This window comes from Prunus avium, chromosome 8 (assembly GCF_965620075.1).
Source record: "Prunus avium chromosome 8, drPruAviu1.hap1.1, whole genome shotgun sequence".
In the NCBI taxonomy this organism is placed as follows: domain Eukaryota; kingdom Viridiplantae; phylum Streptophyta; class Magnoliopsida; order Rosales; family Rosaceae; genus Prunus; species Prunus avium.
The window spans coordinates 26,510,314-26,536,923 of NC_142291.1; the positions used below are offsets into that span (position 1 = coordinate 26,510,314).

A 26,610-nucleotide genomic window follows, 5' to 3' on the forward strand; every position below is an offset into this window, starting at 1 on the left:
TATTTGTGGACTGTCCCGCAAATTATCTTCCTTCACAGTTCCTCTAGCCTTAGCAAACCCTTGTCTATCGTTCTTGCACACTTGCAGGCACTATCCACAGAAAGCAAATTCTTCAGTAAAATTCAAAACGAAAACAAAAACAAAAATATAGAAAACCCAAACAGAAGGAGAGCTGGGTTAGAGTACAGCAATGCCACACGTGGTCCTCCATCACCCACTCCTCACGCCCTGCCTTTCTCACCTTCCATCATCATCATCAACATCAAGCTTTCCAATTCGAACCCAGAAATCAACGGCCTGGATTCCCCAAAGAAATCATGCGGGTCTGCTCCGCTGGCATCCCACCACCACCATAAGGTGCATGGCTAACCCTCGCAGAGTTGCAATGGTGGCTAAGCAGATAAGGAGGGAGCTTTCTGATATGCTCTTAACTGATAATGTCTTGCAGTACGCTATTCTTCCTGAGGTCGCTTTGGGTGCTGACCGTTATCTCTCTTCTTTGACCACCATTAGTGATGTTGAAGTTTCTACTGACTTGCAGGTATACATATAGCATTTAGTTATTAGCATATGTGTGGTTGTTTTTGTTTTCATTTTTGAATTGTGATAATTTTTGCGGGTTTTATTGGATTTGGAATATTGGGGTTTGTGGGTTTATGAATTGCTGGGATTTGGGTGGTTATAAGGTTGTTTAGTGTAAAGTTTATGACTTTTCATTGCTGTGATGGTGTTTTAGGAAAATGGGAGGCAGTGGAAACAAATGGGATAGCTTTAAATTTGTGTTTTTGTGTTTGATTTTTTTTTCCTTTTGCAATGTCATTGCTATTATTTTTTGTTTATATTTCGGGTAATGACCAGGCCTTCTGTGTTTCTTTAGTGCTATCTCTTTTTCTTTTGTTACCTGAAGGTTCGATTTCAAATAACATCTAGCTTAACTTCTCTATTCTTGCGTTCTGTTTTCCCTACGTGATTTCCTCGACTATGGTGAGAGATACTGGCAAACTCCTGTAGTATCTTATAGCCATTGCAATCATGGTTTTATGTGAAATTGTATTGAACACAATTATGCTTTTGCTATTTGCATGATTGCTTTAGGCTTTGGCTAATATGGTTATGAGGTGGGACAGTTGTTTGATACGTTTAAGGCACAAAAATTTCTAGAAATAATTTTTTCTCAATATTATGCTTTATGAGGGATGCACATGTTTGGACCAATCATCAAATATATTGATTGAGAGTTAGAAAATGCATTTCATTGTTCAAGTTCTTGGTGACTAAGCCCATAGTTGCTATCTTGTTTGGATTCTGAGGCAAATTAGTTTCTGTGGCATGTTTAACACTGTCTGGGTAAAAATCGTCTGGCTCAATGCACATTTCCCATTTTAATGATACTAAGGAAATCAAAACTTCTTTCCTCTAGTTTTAGTTCTCTCTATTAGTAGCTTCCCTCAATGTTTCAGTGAAGGTGGTAATGCTCATAATGTGAGGGAACTTATGGTTCTAGACCTCTTGTTAACTATAGTTTATTTGTTTGACTACAGGTGGTTAAAGTATATGTTTCTGTTTTCGGCGATGAAAGAGGAAAGGAGGTTGCCCTTGCAGGGCTAAAGTCAAAAGCCAAATATGTCCGCGGTGAATTGGGAAAGCGTATGAAGCTTCGGTTGACTCCTGAGATACGCTTCATAGAAGATGAGTCTTTAGAGAGAGGAAGCAGGGTAAGATTAGTACTACTTTATTTCATTGATATGATTATCTATATATCTATAACTGGGAAGAGAGCGATACAATTGGTTCCTCTTGCACTTTCTTTCCTACTTTTCCCATTAAAGTACTTAAGTTGTTATATTGGTGGTTCTTGCATTAATTAAGCTTCAGATATAAGTTGGTTAAAAGTTAATACAAGTCTGATTGCGCAAAAAAGTTTGAAATATGCAGCTTTGCACAAGTTGTATCTCATAAATAACCAACTTTGATTGTATCTCATATATAACTTGACTTTGAGCCTATAAAAATTGTAGAAAATACTTCCCTATTTATGCTATTGATTAGTTTTGCTGGTCTTAGCAGGTTAAAAATCAAAAGGAAAAAATAACAAAAGTTGATTCCCCTTTTGGTTGCTTATGCAACATGGATTTTGGAAGTTTTGTCACATAATAATCATTATAACATTGCTAATGAACATTTGCATTCCGTTTTCTGTTTATTACTTAGTTATCTCGACTAATTTTGTGCTTGTAGACTTACTTCTAAGGTGGGTGTCAATTTATGCTAATTCGTCAAAGTTGAACCATTTCAGGTGATTGCAATATTAGATAAGATAAAGAATGAAAAGAAAGATCCCGACATTCAAGATGAGGAGCAATTGGAATCATCCGAGGCACCTCAGGATGACACAGATTGGGAGGGTGATGACCCTGATGAAGACATTATATACATAAACTAGTTTCTTCCCCTACTTTCTTAACATTTTGCTTGTTTGGATTCAGGCATGGCTTTGCTTGGCAGCAGGTTCGTCTCATTTTCATGAGTTTGAATGTTGTGACACTCTGGCTATATTGATTGCTATCAATGCTATAGTATTTACAAATATTTATGTTTCTAATTGTTTCTTGTCCACGCACTGAAATTGGACCCAGACGTAGTTCAAATGAAGCTGATTACCTGAAATTTGGTTTTATAATGAATCATGATGATCAATTTGGATGCAATATATGAAGGGTTGTTGGATAAGCTTTAGGAAAGAAATACTGTTGTCATTGTGTATTTGACTACAATTAAGATGTAATAAAATAGTGGCATAGTATGTTTATACTAGGATTTAAAGTAATAGCATGCTATGTTTGGAGTTGGAATTTCTGAAATGGACCCACAAAATTGCCAAATTTAATATGTAAGCTTTGTTTTCGGGGCTTTTGATCTCTGAAACGCCTCCCACTCCACAGGGGTCTCGGAAGTTGGAACTGCTTGCAATGGTGCAATGTTATGCTCGTTTCACAAAATGCAGGGAAGAAGTGTATAATGTTTATTTTACTTTCTGTGATGCAGGCAAACACCATACGTCACAATGCTAACCTGGACAGAAGAAACTCCTCGCAGTTGGAGCCATCTTTTGAATTACAAGCTTCAGCCATGCCTCACATTGTAAAATTACCTAAAATATATTTGTGCTTTTCTTCAGGTATGCTTGTGATTTGCTTTTTGTTTTGGCTAGTCGTAACACCAGAAGCAGGCTCCTGTGTTATTTAACTGTTAGATAGTTCAAAGCCCCTCACAAAAGTGTCAATGCACATGATGTGAATGGAATTATCATGTAAACCCGTCTGCCTTTGGGATTTTCTACTGTTTCTGTTCTACCACAATCGCTTATATATTGATAACGGACACTAGTAATTGATGTTGGTAGTCACAATCAGGCAAAGAATGACTTTGAAGAACTGATTTGATAGTTTCTCTGTTAGCTATAAGTGATAGTTACTTGTCAAGGAGCCCATGAATATCGGTTGATAACAAGCATCGACTTTGAGAGTTAATTCTCACTCCAAGAGCCTATGTACGATGCATAATGTTATAAGAGTAAAGACAAGGATGAACATGATGTAAAGGGTTTTATTTTCTAGTGGTGCAAAAAAGAAAAAAATCTAGCCCTTTAGAGGTTCAACCAAAAAATGTTAGGATCCTCAATGACAAATTTTGTTGATGACAGTGACATTCGGTTGGTATGCGGACATGTCCTATGAGGTTACTCAAATTATAACACATCTACAATTATTAAAATATTATAATTTGAGTGGATTCGTAGCATGTCAGTATGCGATGCACCATTACCCTCCTTAACATAGATATGAATTTTAAAGATCTTAGGTTACTCTAATGCGACCCAAAATTTTCTTTTACAAGATCCTTGTTTCCCTTAATCAAGCTACTTCAAAAGCAGGGATTAGCAATGTGCACCATGTCACCCTTGAGAAGTTACCACAAATTGGAAGAGTGCTTCCATTTTGATTAGAAAATATACGTCGTAGAGCCCAAAGGCAAAGTGAAACACAATCAAAGGGAACAACTTTTATTTTTTGGGAGGCAAGAAAAGGGAACTTGAACAAGGAGTGAGGAAAAAAGTATCGAGGGATGAGATTCTTTGAAATTTTTGTCGTGGGTGACAACTACTGAGGGATAAACAAAATGAACTAATTAAGGGTGAAAACAGATATGAGTTTTCCGTTTAGCCCATTTGTTGATATGAATTGGTAAAACTGGTGTATAAATCATTTTCGTAAATATTAAATAATTATTAATAACACATGAACGTAAAAGTAAAGAAACTGAACCCTATGCATATGAATAGGGGACAAAGTTTACAGCCTAAAACGGGATCACAATTCCAAGCTCTCTACAAATCCGAACTTGACCTTTGCCAATAGTACTCAAATGTCTAGGGTTCATGGAACCCCGGGGAATAATTGGAGAGACATTGATGGTACCACACATCTATGCAGGTTAGATTGTTGATGGCACTCTAATGTCTAGGGTTTATGCCAACCACATCTGAAACTCTTCACTCCATGTAAGATAGGCGCACTTTAAATGAGAAACGCATCACAGTCAACCAGAGATTCATAACATGCAAGACTAATATTCAGGTATAATTAACTGTTACAGCAAAATAACCCAATAATGAAATTGAAGCCAAATCATGATATTAAAAAAAAGAAGAAAAAAGATAGGCAACTTATTAATCAAGGGAGCATTACCCTCATAATTTCACTAAAACCAATAGAAATTGAAATGCCGTTACGATAGGCGAGGTCAAGTACATAAATTGTCCTAAAGTGCTGAATTCATAATTCTCAATTTAAACCCAAAAAAACAAAAAAACTTGGAGCTTTAAGCAAGGTTTTCATTATAGCTCTCAGAAGTGAAATATTGGTACACTCCACCCCCATTCATTATTTCTATCTCCAAATCAACTCATTCCTCACTCAACTTCTGATAGAACACATCTCCTTCAGTGATGAGCCTTTGCTGCAGATTTCGCCTTTGCCTTGGTGGGGAGAGAACAAAAAAGGAAATTAGCAAACCAATACAAGACTGCCACTACTTGCAAACACAACTCAAACACAAGACAATACAAGTAATTTGATTCAGCCTTAAAGGTGAGCATTGGTTAACCATGTACTAAAGCTAGGTTGACCTGACAGATTTGTCTTGACATGTTAAACCATCTTAGGTCATGTTGAAGATCAAGGATGATTAGGAACAACAAAATATATTATAAATTCGTAATTTAGTTGTTTAAAATGTTAACCTCATCACTTGTCTTCATTCCTCATTTCCAGTTTCTGCACATTTGAGCAACCCCACTTCCTTTCTAACCCAATACTGTTGCATGATTTCCATCTACATTTGAACATAAATCTCAACTCTACCCCTAATTTGAGGCCTTTGTTTATTAACTTACAAATCCAACAACTACAAAGAGTTTTGTCCTCTCACATTTACTCAAGCAATCTTGATGACATATCATTTTTGGTTCTTTGCCCCTTACTTGTAACCTTAGTTTATTATCTTAAAACTGGCAGGCCACAAAGTGTTTGTTCTCTCTCACATTTTACCCGAGCAATCCTTAAAACATATCATGTTTGGTTTTCCCCCCTCCAATGCTTATTAATATGAGATGACATTAAGACCATATTGCTAGTTGCTTAGGAAAAATTTCCATAATCTCCCCCTTTTCTTCTTTTTTCAGAAAGCTCTGTATACATCCTCGACTTTTTCCCCCCTTTTCCCTTTGTACGTACATATTATTTTTTGCAGTGAGTCCTTGTGAGTTATGATTGTGGGTTGTGACTGTTAAGCAATTACGAAGCTACAGTGAAGGTAAAGTTAATAGCTAAACCTAGAAGTTCTCATGCTTTGTACTTTGCTCGTGAAGTTCTTGCAACCTAGAAATATTATACTATTGTGTATTAAACACACTACTCAAGAAAAGTGGAACTTGCTCAAACTGTATATAACAATTAACAAGTTGGCTTTGAACTATAGGAGTGTGAAAAGAAAAAAAAAAGGAATCTGTACGAAAGTCCTTTTCACTGAAAGACTATGTCTGCACGTCTTTTAGACTTTCATTAACTCTTCTATGACAATTCAGTAACTTTCTTTTATTTATCCATCACTGGATGCATGTTACATTAGAGACATCATCCAATACACCTGCCACTAAGCAGCCACTCTTCAAACCAATGTCGATGGAATTGGATGACAATGAAAACAATTACTCCCGAGTAAAATAGCACAGGGCAAAGGAAGAACTAAATAATATCCAAGAAAGCATCAGGATAAGAGGATAATATATAACCGAACTATTTCTTGATTACTGCTACTAGCCACTGAAACTAGCTTGAAATCAGCTTTTCAAATGGTGATTAAACATAACCATGCTCTTCCATGAACACAAGGAAAACATACATATTTTTCATATGAAAATGGAACCCAAAGAATAAAAAAAAGACCAATCTGCAGATACAAGTTTACCAACATCGATTAAAATCTACATAACTTATTACTCATACCAAAATTAAAGCAAACCCAACAACCATTTGTAATCAGAAACACACTATGAACTTATCTTACAAAAAACAAACAAATGGGTCATTCAAAAAAAGATGAAAGAAATAGGAAAGGCAGTACCTTGAGATACTTGAGCTTAATGCTTCCGTATACGAGTCCAAAGGAGAATGCGGAGGCACGAGCAACCTGCAAATCCAGAGGAACCCATATCACTAATTAGATTATTAATCGACAAATTGGTCCAAAATTCGAACTTTCTAGCTTTTACCAAATTTAAAATAAAATATTTTTTAAAATAGTTAGATCCGGAACGGAAAAAGAAAAAGAAGAGATTTTTCAAGGGAATTACCAAGGCGAGGGTGCTGGTTCCAGAATAGGGTCCTGGAGGCGGGGCCATTTTTGTTCCTGGAGACTGTTAGATGATAAGCAATAGACGAAGCGAACAAGAAGAAAATCTGTAAAACCTCCAAAGTCCCAAAGCCCGAGCCCTATATCAGCTTTCACTAAGCCTTTATATATATGTATCAAGTAATACGATCACGATCGTCCGTCCACCGTTCCATCTGGTTGAACCCACCATTTGTGGAGTCAACCAATAAAATACCAACACGTCGCTTTTTTTTTTTGTTCAGAGAAAAAGTTAATTACAAATTTGGCCCCTAACTTTTAGTGCTTTTCCACTTTGGTCCTTCGGTTTGTTTGTTTTTTTCATTCAAAGTTGATTCCTAAAATATTGGAATTGTGTTAGGCCTATTTGGGAGTGCTTAAGAGCAAGTCCAGCAGTGGAGGCTGGGCTCGAGCTTGGGGGAAAAAGTCGTTTCCAGCAGCGTAGGCAGGCTCAGGTAGGTGGTGGATCCCAGTAGACTGGGCTAGTCCGAGGGGGAGGCGAGCCCGTGCGTGAGCCTGAGTTTTGGGCTGATGTCATGCTGACGCCAGTGTGGCATCAGCCCTTCCATTTGAATTTTTTTTACCATTGGCGAGTGCAATGCACATGCCAACGTAAAAAAAAATTGCACACGCGCGCTACAGTGGCCGCCAACGGCTAGCAGCCACGTGGCATCCTCTGGGCTCTCCGATCGGATTTTTTCCTCCAATCCAACGGCAGCCAATTTTTGTGCAATAAAAAAATGAAAAAATTTCGAAATTTAAAAAAAAAAAAACCCCAAAATTAATGAATTTTTTTTTTTATAAATACCAACCAATACTCTTCACATTTAACACCAAATCCTCATACATTTTCCTCTCCTTCAACTATTATTAACTTTCTACTCAATATTTTTTTCACTTTCAAGTTTTATTTTTGTCTATCCGAAATTTGAAACCGAAAATCTTATTCGAAAATTTTATCCGATTATGAGATATGAATTTTATAATAAATATTGACAAGTACAAACCCAAAAATCTTATCCGAAAATATTGTCCAAATTAATTTTTTAGGTAAACAAATTTGTGAAAAAAAATGAATAGTGTTTGCAACTAGAAACACACATTGCTTTTTGCAATGGCAGCCACTATTCACGTGAATAGTAGCTGCCCTAGCCCTCCCCTTGCCATGGCAAAGGGTTCACTGCTGGAAGTGCTCCACGTAGGAACTTTTTAAATTTAGGGTCTAAGAGCATCCACAATAATACTCTCTATTTTTTAGTTAAATTTTAGCTAAAAACATATAAAAGTTATTTTAGGAGCTCTCTATAAAATTTAAACTCCAATCATGCTCTCTAGTTTAGAAAGTCATAAATGCTATAACTCTTTTGTAATTGGTCCATTTCTATTAAAAAATAGTTAGCATTAATTAAAGGTTTGAAATACTCATTAAATAAAGCAGTATTAAATCATATGGAGACACTATGAGTTCTTTCTCTCTCCTCAGATTTAGGAGCTCCTAGAGGTCTCTCTATTTCAGGAGGTGAATAGGGAGCATAGTTGGAGTTGTGTTTTTTCAATTCCTCTCTAAAATTTGTCTAAGGAGGTGATTTAGAGAGCCCATTGTGGATGCTCTAATTACTGGCGTTGTCGTAAGCTCTCCTCACCCTCCTCCAATTGAGAGTCAGTGGCTCCTCCCCACTCGGGAATGTGGTTTTTTCCTGGATTGCCTCCTTTTGGATCCCCTAAGTTATGCCCAAATCTTAAAATCGTAATTCTACACTTTCTCCCCCAGCAACTAACATTGTTTTTTAACCTCCACTTCTCACTTCTACATTCCCCTTATCCCCCCTCTTTATTATGGCATCCTCAACCCCCTCACCTGAGGTTGCTGCCTACAAGAACTTTCAACCACCAATGTCATATCCCAGGATCGGCTCCGCCGTAGCACGATATTGTCCGCTTTGGGCCCCCCTCTCTGCCTTCACGGTTTTGTTTCTGGGAACTCACAAGCAACTTCCTACTGGGTCACCAATCCTGAGATTGCTCTAACCCCAACTCGCTTAACTTCGGAGTTCCCATAACTTCGAAGCCAGTGAGCTCCCAAAAGGCCTCGTGTTAGATGAAGCGGGCATGTACATATAAGGCACATCACCCCCTCTCCGTTAGTCGATGTGGGATCTTACAATTCACCCCCCTAAGGGGCCCGACGTCCTCGTCGATACACTCGCTCCACACAGCAGAGTGGCTCTGATACCAAATTATCACATCCCGGGATCGGCTCCGCCATAGCACGATATTGTCCGCTTTGGGCCCCCCTCTCTGCCCTAACGGTTTTGTTTCTAGGAACTCACGAGAAACTTCCTAGTGAGTCACCCATCCTGGGATTGCTCTAGCCCCAACTCGCTTAACTTCGAAGTTTCCATAACTTCCAAGCCAGTGAGCTCCCAAAAGGCCTCATGTTAGATGGAGCGGGCATGTACATATAAGGCACATTACCCCCTCTCCGTTGGTCGATGTGGGATCTTACAACCAACCTCTGTTCCTCCACTTCATGAATGCCTTTATAGTCAATCTTCCTTGGTGACACATTTTGGTGGAGGGATGTGTTTAACGTGCAGTGTGCATTATTTTCTTGAATTATGGAAGTGCATTTTGCAGTGTGCACTGTTTAACCCTTGTCTAGTTACCAAATACTCCTCCTTGGTGGCAATGGACTTGTGATGGTGGTGTGACTATAGCCTAATTTCATATCTAAGGGTTTCTATTTTGGGAATCATTCTATGATAAAGGTGCCTTATATGGACCACAGATGTGGACCTTCATCTTCGCCACAAGATTCGTCTAAATAGTAACTTCACTTAAGTTTAATGAAATGATCATGTAGCTAATATGAAAGGTACACATGAGGGGTTTATATATGGCACCCTCCAGCCTAGGGGGAGATTTATAAACTATTGAACATGATTTAAATTTTATAAGTTTTATTCCTACTCCAATAAATATTAGCCCACTTCTGAAACATATAGGAAATAATAAACATTAATCCAAACCTATATAAATTTGATTAGAAGCAGAACTCATGCTAAGGCTCTACCAACTTGAGCTATTCTAATCGTACTGATATTGGGCTACACCCATAGAGATCAACAATCAAAAAATTTCTTCTAGCCACCCAAAATGCCATTTTTGAACCTTGAGCCTATAGGAAATAACTCTCCTCTAAAAAATTGTACCAACCTATCTTCAATGGGTTCTTCAATCTTGGTAAGTTTTTCTCCTTTTTTTATATATATTCAATTTCCAATTTTAATTGTTGTTGTTAAGTTGTTATGATTTAGGGTTTGGGTGAAATTTTTTGGAGTTGTTGATATATATTTTATTTTTGCAACTTGAATTATTAATTAGCATATATAATCAAAGATTTTGATAAACTCAAAGAGAGAAGGGTTCCACTTCACTAGGTATGCTCTTTATATTTTTTTGCAATCGAAATTTTTTTTTTTTTTTTTTGAAGTTGGACAATGTGTTTGATTTGGTATTTATTTATATTTTGTACTTCATTATGTTATATTTGCTCGTAATGTGGCCTTGTTTGATTTATAAAATTAAATTTATAACTCTTCTATATAATTTTTTTTTTTTAAATTTATTTAACCTACCCCTATAAAAATTTATGGATCCGCCATTGCACCCTCACTATAGAATTTTGCTCTATTTTGGAGTCTTCTATTTTGTGTTGTTTTGGGCTGCATCTTCGCTATTTGGGCTTTGAGCATGCTTAACTTCTGTTTTGTGCTTTTTCTGTTGGGCATTATTGGGCTTTCCACATCTTTTAATGTCTTGCACTTCCAATGAACGAAGTTAGTATGACCCAGGAAAAAAAAAATTAGGAACTCTTTATGCTCATACGCACATTTACTAGAAGTACGTTGAAACTCATTGAAAATCCAAGTGTTTTCAAGAAGAAGAAAAAAAACCTTCATAAAGCATAGGCATTTTTAAAATGGCACAAAGCAAGGAAAATGATTATGGTTCTTTCTCGTCTCCTTCCACCGCGTTCTTGAGTCACTAAAAAAAAATTAATGATCACACATTATACAAAAAATTAGATACTCTTGAACGTCGGAACAAATTTACAATCCGTTAGCGGGTAGTATGATCGACTCGTGCCTTCTTAAAAAAATAACTCCCAAATTTGCCCAACATACAAGAACAACCAAAGAATTTGGCCTTCCTTCCCATGACACCAAATGCATATCGTGAAGGCTTATGAAGGATTAGTAACCCAACAACAAAGATCGAAGAAGAGTTCCATCATAAATTTTTCCCTTAATCATATACATTTCAATTTCTTGAGTTACATGCAATTGTTAGGGTTTGCTATTTTGCATTAAAAGACACTACAAGAAGATATATATACCGTGTTGGTCATGAGACGTTTATTTTGGAAAGATAATATTTGCACGAATACATATGAGTTTGATCCATTTTTTGTTGTTATTTTGGGATAACATGTTATGTGGGGGTGGGCCATGCATGGAGTGGCTGGCTTGTGGCAAGTTCGTGGCCAATGACTGTGGTTGTGGTATATCCCTTCTTGTCTTGAAGCTGCGGTAGCTGCTTTGTCATCCCCATAATTGTTAGCCACTTCTCTTGATTTGCAAGAGTTGAAGACTCACTTTCAAACTCACAAATTGCAAAAAGATGTTTTTGTGAAGTTTTGGAATATTACTACTTGTTTGCACATAATGAATGGATTGAGTCCAAATAAGAGGCTTGAGTCGATAGCCCCCATTGGCTTACGTAACATGAATTGACTACAATTAAGTTGCAAGTAGTTTGAAATTGAGAAAAGTTTCTATATCTTTTTTCGGAGATATTATGTCGTCAGATTATCAATTAAATTATTAGTTAAAATGATGTTTGTTAATTTGAATTGTGATCTAATTTTATCTATTTAGAAATCTTACATATCAAAAAGTCCATTATCTTTATATACAATAAGGGTGTTGATTTTTTCACTCTCTTTTTATCCACTTACACGACCTTTTGTTTTTTATTAATTTTTACTATAACATACAATGAGTATAAATGAACAAAACAAGAATGGGAAAATCAGCTACCAACAATAATATTACTACTTCTAAGTTTTTGTTTGTACTAACTTACAATTTTATTTTATTTTTCCAAAGGGAAATATGCAATATTTACAACTTGTAAATTAAAGGCAAGTTGTCAAGGTTGTTGTGGTACGCATTTTGGTACAATGATCGTATGGTATGCATGCATAAGGATAACATCTACTAATAATAAGGGGAAGAAAGTTCCTACATAAGTCATTTCAAACAAAAAAAAACCTCCAAAAAGTGGGGTTTACTAAAACATGGAGTGATTCTTGTGTAGGGACGGCAACAAATGGAAGATTCTAAAAAATGAAGAAACACATAGGATTGAATGTATTTGAAATAACTAGATATATAGCACATTTGAAATGGATTTAAAATGACTATATACAAGGAATTATTTGTATTTTTACCATACGTAGATTATAGTATAAACAAATAATTTTACCTAATCTCATCCAAATTCATAGATTTGGAATCTTTTCATATAATGGCATGTTTACTAATTCGTAATCTAGTTAGGAGAAATTGAATTGAGGATGAGTTGGATTGTGGAGAATTAGATTCATAATTCATATTGAAGTTGTTTACTCATATGAAATTGGGGTAGGAATGGTACTTATTATTAAAATGTTCCCGTTGTTGGGTTAAAGTAGATAACAAATTCGGAATTTTAAAAATGGTGTGAGAATACTGGATAATAAATATAGATTCCTAATGGGATAGTTTTTCAGAAATTAGAATACCATCTCCCATCCAAGAATCTAATTCTCCTAATTTTATATGGACCCACTTACTTCTTAATAACAAATGTAGAAATCATTAATAATTAGAATTCAATTCCTGATCCTAATTCCAATTCAACCATAAATGGAGCCTTAATGATTTATAAATTAATGCTCCAATAAGAAGGTTTTGAAACTTGGAGAGTCTTGAATGGGAGAAATTGTTACACCTGACAGTTCGGACCACGTAAATGTGCGATCATTGTCGCTAAAATTAAACTCTTATGTATTTTGATCTCACCGGACCCCACTGGTTGTGAGTGTGGTGTACGGCAGTCGCACAGAAGAATCATTCAAAGCAGCCCACCATTCATGAAAGATTCAGTCGATGACCATGACTTCATTTTTGAGTAGCTTCTGGAGACTTGGAGTCGGTGAGTGATGAGAGAGAACCCTTTCCAGTCTCTCTTTCGTGTAAGCTTTCAATTGGCTCTTTCTTTCTTGGTCTATGTATGGCGCAGAAAAGTCTTAAACCTAAAAACCTAGCTACAATTTTTTTTTTGTTTTTACAAGGCACCCCCGCCACCCCCCCAATGCATGGCTTCAACCAAGTTCATGCCACGTGTGACATGACATGCATGGATGCCCTACTTGAAAAAGAATCCGCAGTAGAAGCAACTATGGACCCCATATTTTTGTCTTGTTGCTTTTTCTTGTGTGAGAGGAGTCCTTGATGGTGTTGTGCCTTTGCGCCGAAAGCAAAGACTAGCACAGATATTGAAGTCAATGAAAATGAAGTCGGTCTCTCAACTCCAATTTCCTCCTTTTGCAACTTGCCCTATTTTGTTCCGTACAATAGAAGCTTGAAATTAGGTTCTACTTGTTCTTCTTCATCTTATCTCGATTTTATGCCCGTTTTGTTCAATGTTCAGAAGCTTGGAAATAGGTGTGAAATTGCAATACTTGACTCATAGGTGTGAATGTGGAAGTTTGGTAATCTTTTTTCCCCTACTTGAAAAAGCTTTTAATGCACTTTTTTAAGACCCATTTCTAATTTTTAAATACCACATTTTATTAGTAACTTTAAATAAAAAATAAAGGGTGTTATTGGAAAACTCAACAACTTCACATTCATAATAATGCACAAACTAAACATAGAATGAGAGAAAGTGACATTTCGTAGTCCTCATTTCCCAAACATGGGGAATGAAGATATTTCATTCCATCTCTACATCTTCCATTCTCATCTCCTGGGATTAGAAATGAGAGTTTCATTGTCAAAAAGTTTATTATGCAAACCAACACAGGTGTACCTCACAAAATGTTGATCATCCCTCAATATGATCCCCATTTATTTGGTAGGTTTAAGTAGATTACATGTATAAAAAGAACCAAAGCGAAAACGATTTAGTTATGTAATCGTGATCAAACATATAAGTGAATACTATTTTTTTAAGAATAAACTAGAATTGGAAAATTGCTACCCATAAACAAACATTCAATGCCATTGCCATCATCCCTTACTTTTCTTTTAATTTGCTCCTATGTATTGTACGGTCCCTTTCCCCAAAATGACGAGGGTGACTTGAAATATTTACATAAATACATTATTTTTAAAATAAAAAAAAAGGTTTTCCAATGCGAATCTTTGTTTGTGAGGCAGCTATCTCACCAAAGGGTGATTTCAATCCAAAGTACTTGATTCCATCAAACTCCTAAAAAGACCTAGAACAAAACTCCTCCTCTACTTCCAGGTCCCGAAACCCTCTCCCTCTCTCCACTGTCGCTTTACGCTTGCACGTAATCAAAACACACCTTCTCTGCAACTCTCCCATGGCTGCCACCACCACCAAGCCCTCCCCTCTCTCTTCCTCTCTCTCCAAACCCACACCCCTCCCTCTAACCCACAAAAACCCTCCTTCTTTCTCCCCCAAAACCCTCCCTAAACCCTCTTTCCCTCTCAAAACCTCCTCTCTCTCACATACCCACAAAGCTTCCTCCTTCACCCTCCGCTCCAAAAACCCAATTTCCGAGTTTTTCCCAGCAAACAAACAAAATCCAGATGGCGATTTTATTGATTACGATGATGACGATAAGCCCCGGGAGGAGTGTGGGGTCGTGGGCATATATGGCGATCCAGAAGCCTCTCGCCTCTGCTATTTGGCCCTACACGCCCTTCAGCATCGTGGCCAGGAAGGGGCTGGAATCGTGTGTGTGCAAGACGACGTGCTTCAGTCTATAACCGGCGTGGGGCTCGTGTCTGAGGTCTTCAATCAGACCAAGCTCGACCAATTGCCTGGTGACTTGGCAATTGGGCATGTTCGTTACTCGACTGCAGGGGCCTCTATGCTGAAAAATGTCCAGCCTTTTGTTGCAGGGTACAGGTTTGGGTCTGTTGGGGTTGCCCACAATGGCAATTTGGTCAACTACCGTGCCCTTAGAGCGAAGCTTGAAGACACTGGGTCCATTTTCAACACCAGCTCTGATACAGAGGTTGTTCTTCACCTTATTGCTATTTCAAAGCATAGACCTTTTCTTTTGAGAATTGTTGATGCTTGTGAGCAGCTGGAGGGGGCTTATTCTATGGTGTTTGTGACCAAAGATAAGCTTGTTGCGGTCCGGGACCCGCATGGGTTTAGGCCTTTGGTTATGGGGAGGAGGAGCAATGGCTCTGTTGTGTTTGCATCTGAGACTTGTGCACTTGATTTGATTGAAGCCACATATGAGAGAGAGGTGTTTCCTGGAGAAGTTGTGGTGGTAGATAAAGAGGGGGTTCAATCACTTTGCCTTATGTCTCATCCTCAGCCAAAGCAATGTATCTTTGAGCACATTTACTTTGCTCTGCCGAATTCTGTGGTTTTCGGACGATCAGTGTATGAATCCCGGCGTGCATTTGGTGAGATACTTGCCACTGAAGCACCGGTTGATTGTGATGTTGTGATTGCAGTGCCTGATTCTGGGGTGGTGGCTGCACTTGGTTATGCTGCTAAAGCCGGTGTGGCTTTTCAGCAGGGTTTGATTAGGTCTCACTATGTTGGGAGGACCTTCATTGAGCCATCACAGAAGATTAGGGATTTTGGTGTGAAGCTCAAGCTGTCCCCGGTCCGGGCTGTGTTGGAGGGGAAGAGGGTTGTGGTTGTGGATGACTCAATTGTGAGAGGAACCACGTCTTCGAAAATTGTTAGGTTGTTGAAGGAGGCAGGTGCTAAGGAAGTTCATATGAGGATTGCAAGCCCGCCCATTATTGCTTCTTGTTATTATGGGGTGGACACACCAAGTTCTGAGGAGTTGATTTCAAATAGAATGAGTGTTGAGGAAATTAGGGAGTTTATTGGATCGGATTCACTTGCTTTTCTGCCAATTGCTAAATTGGAGAAGATGTTGGACAATCAGTCTCCTAACTTTTGTTATGCTTGTTTCTCTGGAAAATACCCTGTGGAGCCTGGAGAGGTTAAAGTGAAAAAGGTTGGTGATTTTGTGGATGATGGGTTGAATGGTAGTTTTGAGTCCATTGGTGGTGGTTGGGTTCAAGCAAACCAGACTCAGAAAGAGGAGAAGGATAAGGAATTTGAGGGTAGTGTTCTTTAATAGTGACTCGTCGACATGCCATTGCTTGCGGTGCCTCCAGTTTATGGTATAGGGGCTTTTTTTTATATCAAAGGAGCAGAACAGGGAATATCCATTGCAGTGAGTGACTGATGTCTTCAATGATCTAAATTATGGTTACGTGCTTCCTTGAATTTTGGGTTCCAAAATCCAAGACATGGTTCCTTTTCAATTTTGCATCTGATAATTGTTTGAATTTATATTTTCTTGATGATACACAGTTGGTTAAGTTGTCTGAATTCAGCTCTAACATTACCAGTTTTGTTAGTTTTTTTTTCTGGTTCTAGCTTTGGTTATGTCTCTTGACCAGCTCAAAATTTTCTTGCTTGTGCATTTTAGTTTTTAGGCCCTATTATTAAGATTTAAACTCACAGCAAGGAAAGTTGGGGCCAAGGTTTGTCCCTATTACTGGGATAAATAGCAAATATCATTTTTGAGTCTCTGATCATGTTTGTTATTACTTAAGATTTATCCTTTCATCAATCTCTTCTTTGATATACGTTGCTTGGCCGAACCGTATCCAAACCGTATCGCTTATCATCCGTATGTGTCATGTTTGTTCAGTGAAAAGTTTGGTATAACTATTTTTCTTGTTGAAATTTTTAACATCCATGGATTTGGATGCATTCCATCTTTTGTTTGTATAATGGTACTACAGGAGGATTGGCTATATCATATGTTATTGAAATAATATGAAACCAAGGTAATTCACTAATTTTTATTATAGCATGATAATTATATTTCCAAGCACAATATATTTGTAGCTTGATGAGTGAGAAATCAACGCAAACTCAATTTTTTCCGAAGTTGATTAGTCATTGAGACTTTGGCAGATCTTGGCTTGACCTTCAATATACACTTAAACACGGACAGAAATGAAGAGATACCAAGTACACCATCAAAGAATGGATGGAGATTGGTCTCTTTGTAGTCTATTTTATCGACCTTTTTAGGCGAAAAAGAAAATCGAATCTGATTTCACATTCGGGAGTTGGGATGCGTTTCTTGTGCAATTTCTCACTGCAGACAAATAAATTTCATTTTAACTCGGCTTTTCTCTATTTTTCCTTTTATTCAGGTGAACCAAATTGGCAAAATTACAAACGCGGCAGTAGACAGATTCCAATTACATGCCACTAATTTATATCAATACAAAATAAATATTTTTAAAATAAGAATAATAGCGTAACACCAATATCAGATTTTAATCGAACAGCTTCAAAATTCAAGGGTCAATGGACAAATTGGCACCTAAAGAGAACTTTAAATTATGAACTGTTGGCTTCTTTTTTTCCCCCAAGTCGGGGCATACCTCAGTTAGAATTATTTGTGACATTTAGCATATAGTGAATGAGGCATGAGGCATGAGGCATGAGGCATGAGGCAAGTAAATTAGATCTGGTTCATCCACATGGACAAATAAGCGGAAGATCATCTGGTTCATACACGAGAACATCAAGAAGCCACAGAAAATCAGCCGTTTTCTGCTCGGTCGTAGGAATTGGATTTATGCTTTGGTGCAAATGTAAAGCCATCTGGAACCTTGCCGAGCAACATCTCAGAGATCCTAACCTGCAAGAGGAAGAATAAATAGAAATGCAATCAAACTACACGTTAAGCAGGTTGGGTCAGTGGATCTGATCAGCTGAAAGAGAGGGTAAAGCCATACCCAGTCCGCAGCAGAATCAGAGGCCATTAGTGTCTCAAGGTCATCACGACCAAAATAGGACGGTGGGCGCCAGCTCAGCCGTTGAGGAATGACCTCTAGAAGGCCAACAGGTACATATCTACAAGTGTAGCTAAGCCATTCTAACAAAAAACGCCTAGTTGTCTCCACACCTGAGACATGCGACAAGATAAAAGCCCGCAGAAAACAGAACTTTCATGAGCACAGATGTTGGAAAAGGTTTACACCATTTATTGACAACTTCAAAAAAAAAAAAAAAACAAGTAAACTTTCTAGTAGAAACCAACATGGAGTTGGGTAACTGTTCAGCTCAATATCACGTAATTTTATAAAAGCATTAAACTTCCTACGAGGGCACAGTTGCTAAGTAAATTACAGCCAGTATGTTAAACAAACTAATAATACAAACCTTTAGTGTCAGAGCCCCAATGTTCAAGGCCAAGACGTACATAATCCTTTAAAATATTCAACCGCTCCCCAGAACTGATATCCCAGTGTCTCTGCTCCTTTATTTCAGTAAAAATCCAAGGCTGCAAATCATATGGATGTTTAGAACTCATAGGTTTTAAACATGGTTCAGACAGAAACTTAAAGTCTAGAATATGCACACACAAACACAAATGTAAGATGTAAATTTCAGGAATATACTACAACATAAATAAAGATACATCGAAAAATAAACAAAAGTAGTTGTGTCAGGGGGAGAAGGTTGTGGACAAGACAAAATGCAAAACACAGACCTTAACTAGTGCTCCTCGAGCAATCATGCATGTAGAAAGCTCAGGGCATTCAGCCTGGTGCTTGTTCCAATCCAAATACGAAAATATGTCTCCATTTCCAAGTACTGGCAAAGCATCAGGGGCCTTTCTGGCACACTGGTATACGTATTCCCAATCTGCAAGCTTGCTGTAGCGTTGCTGTCGAGATCGACCATGTATTGTTACTGCACTGGCTCCCCAGTTTCCCATGTCTGCAATAAGCGAATCAATGCGATTTTTCCCCTCAAAATAGGCTGTCCTGACCTAGAGCAACAAGAAAGCAGCAGTATAATATTTCTTGAACAACCTTAAACACTAGAAGTTCAAATAAGAAGCAATCAAGCAGAAAACACAATTAAAGCTAGAAATTGCAGTGAACATCACATTTCGGAACCAAACAATTGAACAAAAATGTGACACATCCTTCAGCTAAAACTTGCTATCTTGCAAACTCATGTAGAATGTTTTGTTCATAGTTGCATAGAACTGGCATACAATTCAGTACCTTAATAGTTATAGGACAGTCCACTGTACCAGAAGCTGCTTGTACAATGCCTTTCATCCGCATTGGTTTTGTAAGGAGAGCTGATCCAGCACCTTTGTTCACAACAATATCTATTGGGCACCCCATATTTATATCAATAAAGTCCACCGTACATTCCTGATTTACAAGTTCAACAGTGCGTGCCACAGTGTCTGGATATGCTCCACATATCTGAACACCGAACAAATCCTCAGATGAATGTCGCCTTAGAAGTGCCCATTCTGATGCTTGACCCTATTCCCATATGAAAATTGCAATTAGGAAAATGTGACATTGGAGGGTAGATTACAGCATTTAACAATTAAATTACAAAACCAGAAAGAAAGAAAAAATAATAGAAAAGGTAATATATGAAACGAAGAAAAATGATTAGCACAACTCCAGTTTAACGCGAAAACACTGCTGATCTTGACACCGCCTATGTGTTGTGGCATACATCGTAGAACTGTGGAGATGTAGCCATTTCTTTTCTTAGCAAGTCAAAGAGAAAATGAAAAACGCATGCTTTCCGGTGCACGCTTGAGAACAAATATCAAATGACACTAATAGCCATCTCAGGCAAGTTAAATTATTTGAACAAGCTTCACTAGCCTTAATGTTAAGTATAAACTCCACAAACAACAGAGAAAATATATAATTCATCTAGGGAATGGTATAAAGTACTATTTATTTTCACATCAAATGATGAAAGTATTCTTTTGAAAGAGTTTATAAAACTCAAATTTCCGATTGTGGGATGGTGCAAACATCGTGGATCATCACATTAATCACACAGTGAAGTAGATGAGATCAACAGCATTGAGTGGCGTCATCAGGTGAAATGACATTTTTATGATAGTATGAGAATTCGAGATGATTTAGACTTAACCATTGGTTGTTTTTTTTTTTTAAATCAGCTTCTTATAAATAAAAAATGCAATTATAATAATCAGCTGGCAAAAGCATAGAACAAACCTGCAAAAGATTCGTACACATTGCCATTTCACCACATGTTATATCTGCTCCTAACCCTTTGCACACCCTTCGGAATGGAAGATTTCCAACAGTGGTCAGAGGCGCAAGGTACAGCTTTTCTCTAAAATCAATAAGCTTCTTTTCACGTGGGTGTAATTTTAGGCTTCTATCACTTTCTGGTGATACAATATCAGCAGTAGCCTCTGGTTCAGGTGATGTGCAGCTTGGCTCAACCACTTCTGCTGTAGCATTCACACCTATTGCAGTATAATCACCTTAAATTGGATGCCCCCAAGTATTAAAACAAAAGAAAATAATTTAAAGAAGGAAAAAAGGGCTATACCTCCATCATCTACTTCACCAGATAAAATCTCCTCTTCAATTACAGATCTTGGCTTCTTCAAAGGCCGAGATTCATCCAATGAAAATGTTTCATCAACACCATTCTCCTCTCTTATTTCAGCGGCAAATTCCATTTTATCATCTGAGTTATTGGGCAATTCAGTACAGCCATTTCCGTCAGTAACATGACAGTTATTTGAAATAACCTGGTCATCCTTCTTATTTTCCAAAATCTTTATTTTTGAATTAGCATGCCCCTGCCAAAGAATAATAGAAATATTAAATCCAAGTGAAAATCACAGAAATGCATGTAAACCAGACACAAATTCCCTGTCACCACTATTAATGTTTAAGGCATGGACAAAAACATGAATGAAAGAAGACATTTACAAATGTGGTGGCTGACTATCACTTATTATAACTTGGATATTTAATTATCCCTTCGCAGTAGCCAAAGGCCATTGCTTCACTTGAAACAAATTAATGTGATAAGATTGTGGCTTTTTACAACAAGAAAGAACACCAATATATAATTACTCAGTAGATCATTTCAACTTAAAGTGTAGAAGTTGTCTTCAATTCAAACATTTAAGCAGAGCATTTTTCTATCCGAAACCTTTGAATTAAGGAGGTATGGATGTACAACTACACCTTTTTTTTTTTTTTTCCTGCATCATATTCAAAACCCATAGTTTTTTCAAGCAACCCATACACCCTTCTACGAATTTAATTAGAAATCATTTGATACCTTAGTTTCAGGGTGCAGGTAAAGTACCATGATAACAGAACAGAACCACAATGAGAATACATATAAATGGGCACACACCCACACAAACATACAGATAGAGAGAGAGAGAGAGAGAGATTTAAGAAAACAAGGATAATGTATGTTAATACCAGGAGACCAAGAGCCTTGAGTTTGGCATCTGCCTTGGGGAACTTCACTTTGTTCTTCCACAAAAGCTTTTGAACATCTTTGCTTAATCCATTCATCTCAGAGATTCTCCTGTGAGCGCTCACATCTCCAGCTTCAACGCCATCTTTATGTGAACCCAAGAACCTACATGCCAACCCATAAGGGCATGTCTCTTGGGCAGTCATGAAAGGACAATCTCCCTCTATATCCTCAGGTTTCTACATTCAACAACAACATCGAATCCTCACACGGGTCAATCGCCACATAACATTTTATTTACAAGAAAACCCAACGAGCCAAAAACTCAAAAATACTACACAAGCATTCAAATCCAATCTTCAATACCTGAGCTTTATAAGCTTCTATGTCGTGGCTGAAGCGGCATTTGTCGTTGTACGGACACCGACTAACATCTCCTCTTTTTGCTACCTCAGGGCAGATGCCTACAGCCGATTTCACCGCCTGCAATGTTGAAGAAAACAAACTTGTCAAAATTGTCTCAAGCTCTCAGCTAACAACTCAAATTCCCATCCTTTTCTTTGATTTCAAATCCCCAAATAAGGGATTCACTATTCTCGTATCCAAACACAAACCTGCTGGCGTTCGCGCTTGAGCTGCCGCTTGGACTTCTTCTCCTTCACTACGCTAGTCTGGGCAGGCTTTGTTTTCCCACCGGAAACGGCGTCGTTCTGCTCGTTTGAGCAAGCTCTGATAGGCGGAGGGCAAAGGAACTGTTTCTTCACAGGAGCTATGGACTTGGCTACCAGCTCCTCCGGCGTTCGGTCCGCCCAGCCGTTCGAGACCTTGGGGACCGGGGCAGGTTCGGCGGGAGACTCGTCCATGGCAGACCGAGTTGACCCGTGCTACCTCGTTAGGGTTGGTTTAGGGTTTATTGCTATTGTTGGGGGAGCACCGATGCACTGGAGTCTGAGTGAGAGTAGGGTTTTGCAGTGTTTATGGAGACCAGGTGATACGAAACGACGTTCAAATATTATTTGAAGCCCAAATCAATCGGTCTGGGTTTTACTCATATCAGAAGTGAAATTGGTATTATTTAATCGGTGTGATTCAGTTAAGTTTTGGTATTAAAAATAAAAAATAAAAAAAAAGTTTTCTTATTTAAACCCGCACTTCTCTTTGTTCACCTCATATTCTAAGTTAATCCCAACTTCTAATTCAGATGTTCACAATTTCTAAGAAAATCCTACTATCTTCTCAAATTGCCCCTAAATACACATCCAGCAGAAAATAAAATAAAATAAAATAATTCATCAACCCCACAACCCGCTATCTTGCCCCTTACAAAGAGAATTACAACAAGTTTTTGATCACAACATCCTCGATAATTCTAGGAGGAGTCCCAAACCAAGAAATAATCTCACATTACATACCTCGATTGACGACACACAAACCACTATTTGTATACCGTATTTAGGGTTTGTGAAGAAAAGATGAGAGTATAGTGGGTTTCTTGAAAGAGAATAGTAATCTGGCAATAGGGTGTAGATGAGTTTTCTAAAACTTAATATGAAGAGTAGTGGGGTGTGTGTATAGATGTACTATGGTTAAATATTAAGTTGGATGACCTTTTTTGTCTTTTTACACAATAATAAAACTGAGCTTAATGATTTAAGTATGGGGTGAACAAAGAAAAGTGTGGGGTTTAAATAGAAAAACTCAAGAAAATTTTTTTATGAAACCGGTCGGTCCGGTTTACACCAATTCCAATGCGATTTCTGATTTTTCTGGTTTTGAACTAGATATTTTTTATTTATTTTTATAAATTCCAACTAAAATTTTATTTTTTGCGCTTAAAAATTCACAAATGATCCAATTTCATGCAAAGAGAGATGATTGGGCCTATTAAAGAAAGGTGCTTTGAAGTTGGGCTTGGATAAATATTAGTTAGATGATTAGAAATTAAGCATTGTACTTAAATAATTTAAAATATAAATATAAAAAAATACACAACCTGTTTAGTCTGGTCCGGTCTGATTTTGTAAGGTGTGAAATCGACATTGAAATCAGTTTGAATCGTTCCGGTTGGTTTGTTGACTTTTTATAAAGTCAACACGAGTTTTTTTTCGGTTTTTTCTATAGGGTGTGGCTTAGTATTTCGGTTTTTCGATTTCAATACCCACCCCTACTTACCAACCAAAAAAGAAAAAAAAAAGAAAACTAAAAAGAAAAAAAAATGGTTATTAAATGGTCTGTAATGTGCATAAATATTCTTTAAAAAGTGGAAGAATGAAAAAAAAAAAAGTATATAGTGATAAAAAAAAGTTTAATAATAAGGATATTGTAAATTGAGTATTTCTGTTTTAGGTTTAGTGAATCGATTTTAAATTTTGTTTTGGAAAAGCTCAATCAAAGGCTCAAATTTGTTGGGCGTGTTTAAATTATAAAAGAAAATTACAATTTACCTTCTTTTTTTTAAAGCTAGGAGCCTCCCTCTCTCGACTGGAAAACATGGCAGCGCAGACCCAATTTTATGGCAACTTTCCATCTTCAAAACAGCCTTATCTCGTTGTCGTTCCTTCACGAAAGTTGCTCGCCATCACCTCCTCTATGATCTTCCCAAAATACCCAACCTAAACAGCTGACGTTCATGGCCAATTTTGGTTCGAACAGTCCAGCAGTCGTGTCACTATAGCACCACAATATCCAAGGCGCTGTCTTTTATTTGTTTTAGTAATTTCATCATGGTATTGTATTTTTTTTGCCCCTAACTTTTTAATAGGTGCATTTTGCTCAGAAAATGTTGTGTAGTTTACGTTTTATGTACATTTGTTTAGGAAGCATTTGGATTTTAGTATGAATATGTTAAGTATATGGAACTTGTACAATTCTATCAACAATTGATATGTCTTTTAATAGTTTTAGTACTTTCATCATGCTTTTGCCTTTTGGTTCCTAACTTATTAATAGGTGCATTTTTCACCAAACTCTGAAGTGCGGTTTCATTTTTGTTTTTGCTATAGTTTCTACTTTCATTTCTAGTTTATATTTTTGTTTGTAGTTTCAGTTTTTGTTTGCAGTTTTTATTTTTGTTTACATAATTGATATATGTATTGTTTTGTTATAGAGTAGTAGCTAATGGTTTTTTTTTTTTTTTGGTCTTTGTTTTTGCAATTTGTAACATCCTGACCCAAATTTAAGTATTCATTTAATTTAATTAATGTAATAAATTATGAAATTACAATTTTGACCCTAGGGATAGGGTCATTTTGGTAACTTTTTAATCTAGAAGGATTTTGAGGAAATGAATGGCACCATGGTGTCGATCGCGTTGAGATGAGTCCGTAGACATGTAGTGGGCTCAAATTGGAGTGGGAACGAAGAAGTTATGATCAATGAAAGTATAACGGTATAACCGTAAATATTTCGAAGTCCAGTTTTTAAAATCAGATTTTTTTTTCTTCTTTCTTTCTCTCTCTCTCTCTGGAAGCCCCCCCTCGCAACAACATCTTCTGCCAACCATTTCTTTGGCTGGCCGCTGCTTCATCCTGTAACATCCCGACCCAAAAAATTAATTATTCGTTAATTAAATAAATTTATTAAATTGTGAAATTACAATTTTGCCCCCGTGGATAGGGGTAATTTGGTCACTTTGTAATTTTGAAGGATTTTGGGGAAGTGATTGGTACTATTATGTAGATAGTGCCGAGATGAGTCCATAGACACGTAGTGGGCTCAAATCAGAGTTGTAACAAAGAAGTTATGATCAAAAGAAACGTAGTGGCAAAATCGTAAATAATTCAAAGTTGGTTTTTAAATATATGAAATTCTCTCTTCTCACTCTCTCCCTCTCGTGCAAACAGAACGGTTTTCTCACTAACGCTGCCACCTCCGGCCACCAAACTCAACAAGGTTGGTACCAAAAGAACCAGCACAACGTCGCCTTCCCATCCCAACCCTTCGCCGCCCAGCCGTATCTTGCTGGAAATTAGGGGTTATACTGGTTCGACATGTTCAGACCGTTGGATCGACTCCAATTTAATATATGTTGATCTAAGCATCCCTAAGATCGTGTAAGAATTCGCATATCGTGAATCGGAGCCCCAAATGTTCCGATTCAATAACTCAAAGTTTGCATTAAACAATAACCGTCCGAACGTGCGATTGCGAGCGATCCGACTGTTCGATTCGAGCCAAAGTTGCGGGACATACTTATTAAACCTTGTTGAACCCATAGGAACTTCCAGATCGAAAATCGGAGGTTGTTGTTTAAAACCAAGTGACTGAGCCATGCCCACTTCTAAAGAAGAAAAGTAGTTACAAATGATTTCAGATTATTTATTTAGTTATTTCAATTTCAAATAAAGGGATGTAATCGCACAAGCATCAATACAAGTTCAGTTTTTCGTTCACAAGAAATGTGCAGTTATCTATAAGCGTCCTAAGGGAGAAGCATGCCAACTAGGCTATCGTCCATAAAAAGCTTCCTAAGGGAGACACAGGGCGACCACCATGAAGCGTTCTAAGGGAGACGCAGGCCAACTAGGTCGTCGTCAATAAGAAGCGTCCTAAGGGAGATGTAGAGCGACCACCATGAAGGGTCATAAAAGAGATGTAGGGCGACCACCATGAAGCGTTATAAAGGAGACGCAGGGCGACCACCGTGAAGTGTCCTAAGGCAAATGCGGGCCAACCAAGTCGGGGCACAAACATATAAAATCATTCAAGTCTGTTAGGGTATTAAATTGCTAACAGTAGCACGCTCACATAAAAGAAAGTTAATAAACCATTAATGCTTAAAAGATTAATGGAGAATTTTACTTAGCCTTCAACATGCTCAAATTCAAAAAGGGTAAACAGTGTGTGTGTGTGTGTGTGAGAGAGAGAGAGAGAGAATCAGTTCAAGTGGATACTACATGTTGAATTTGCACCATGGCTTGCTGATTCTCTAATGCCTGAAATTGTGCAGGCTGAACATGAATCTTTAACTGCTCTGACTTCGAAGGGTTAAGATCGCTTTGGTGGCCATGTCAATGTCTGAAATGGTGGCTGCGCTGCTTTGCGTAC

General features: G+C 37.6%; 4 protein-coding genes across 4 annotated transcripts; 2 read left to right on the forward strand and 2 right to left on the reverse strand.

Annotated features, from left to right (window-relative positions):
* On the forward strand, positions 1–3,359 carry LOC110750319 (ribosome-binding factor A family protein). The gene is made up of 4 exons (XM_021950622.2): positions 1–541; positions 1,542–1,715; positions 2,297–2,508; positions 3,046–3,359. Exons 1-3 carry the CDS (start codon positions 191–193, stop codon positions 2,441–2,443), a joined length of 672 nt encoding a protein of 223 aa, XP_021806314.1. The 5' UTR covers positions 1–190; the 3' UTR covers positions 2,444–2,508; positions 3,046–3,359.
* A 1,367-nt stretch (positions 3,360–4,726) lies between these two features.
* On the reverse strand, positions 4,727–7,073 carry LOC110750345 (uncharacterized). The gene is made up of 3 exons (XM_021950654.2): positions 6,914–7,073; positions 6,685–6,750; positions 4,727–5,038 (listed from the first exon to the last, which is right to left on the reverse strand). The coding sequence occupies exons 1-3, from the start codon at positions 6,959–6,961 to the stop codon at positions 5,003–5,005; spliced, it is 150 nt and encodes a 49-aa protein (XP_021806346.1). The 5' UTR covers positions 6,962–7,073; the 3' UTR covers positions 4,727–5,002.
* A 7,367-nt stretch (positions 7,074–14,440) lies between these two features.
* ASE2 (GLN phosphoribosyl pyrophosphate amidotransferase 2) lies at positions 14,441–16,827 on the forward strand. Its single transcript, XM_088246273.1, has one exon. The coding sequence runs from the start codon at positions 14,612–14,614 to the stop codon at positions 16,364–16,366; it is 1,755 nt and encodes a 584-aa protein (XP_088102399.1). The 5' UTR covers positions 14,441–14,611; the 3' UTR covers positions 16,367–16,827.
* Positions 16,828–17,502: 675 nt separating this feature from the next.
* Positions 17,503–22,613, reverse strand: LOC110750338 (FMN-linked oxidoreductases superfamily protein). Its single transcript, XM_021950648.2, has 10 exons — positions 22,179–22,613; positions 21,931–22,047; positions 21,567–21,803; positions 20,671–20,926; positions 20,328–20,584; positions 19,335–19,607; positions 18,812–19,093; positions 18,481–18,601; positions 18,054–18,223; positions 17,503–17,956 (listed from the first exon to the last, which is right to left on the reverse strand). Exons 1-10 carry the CDS (start codon positions 22,425–22,427, stop codon positions 17,858–17,860), a joined length of 2,061 nt encoding a protein of 686 aa, XP_021806340.1. The 5' UTR covers positions 22,428–22,613; the 3' UTR covers positions 17,503–17,857.
* Between the last annotated feature and the right edge of the window lie 3,997 nt (positions 22,614–26,610).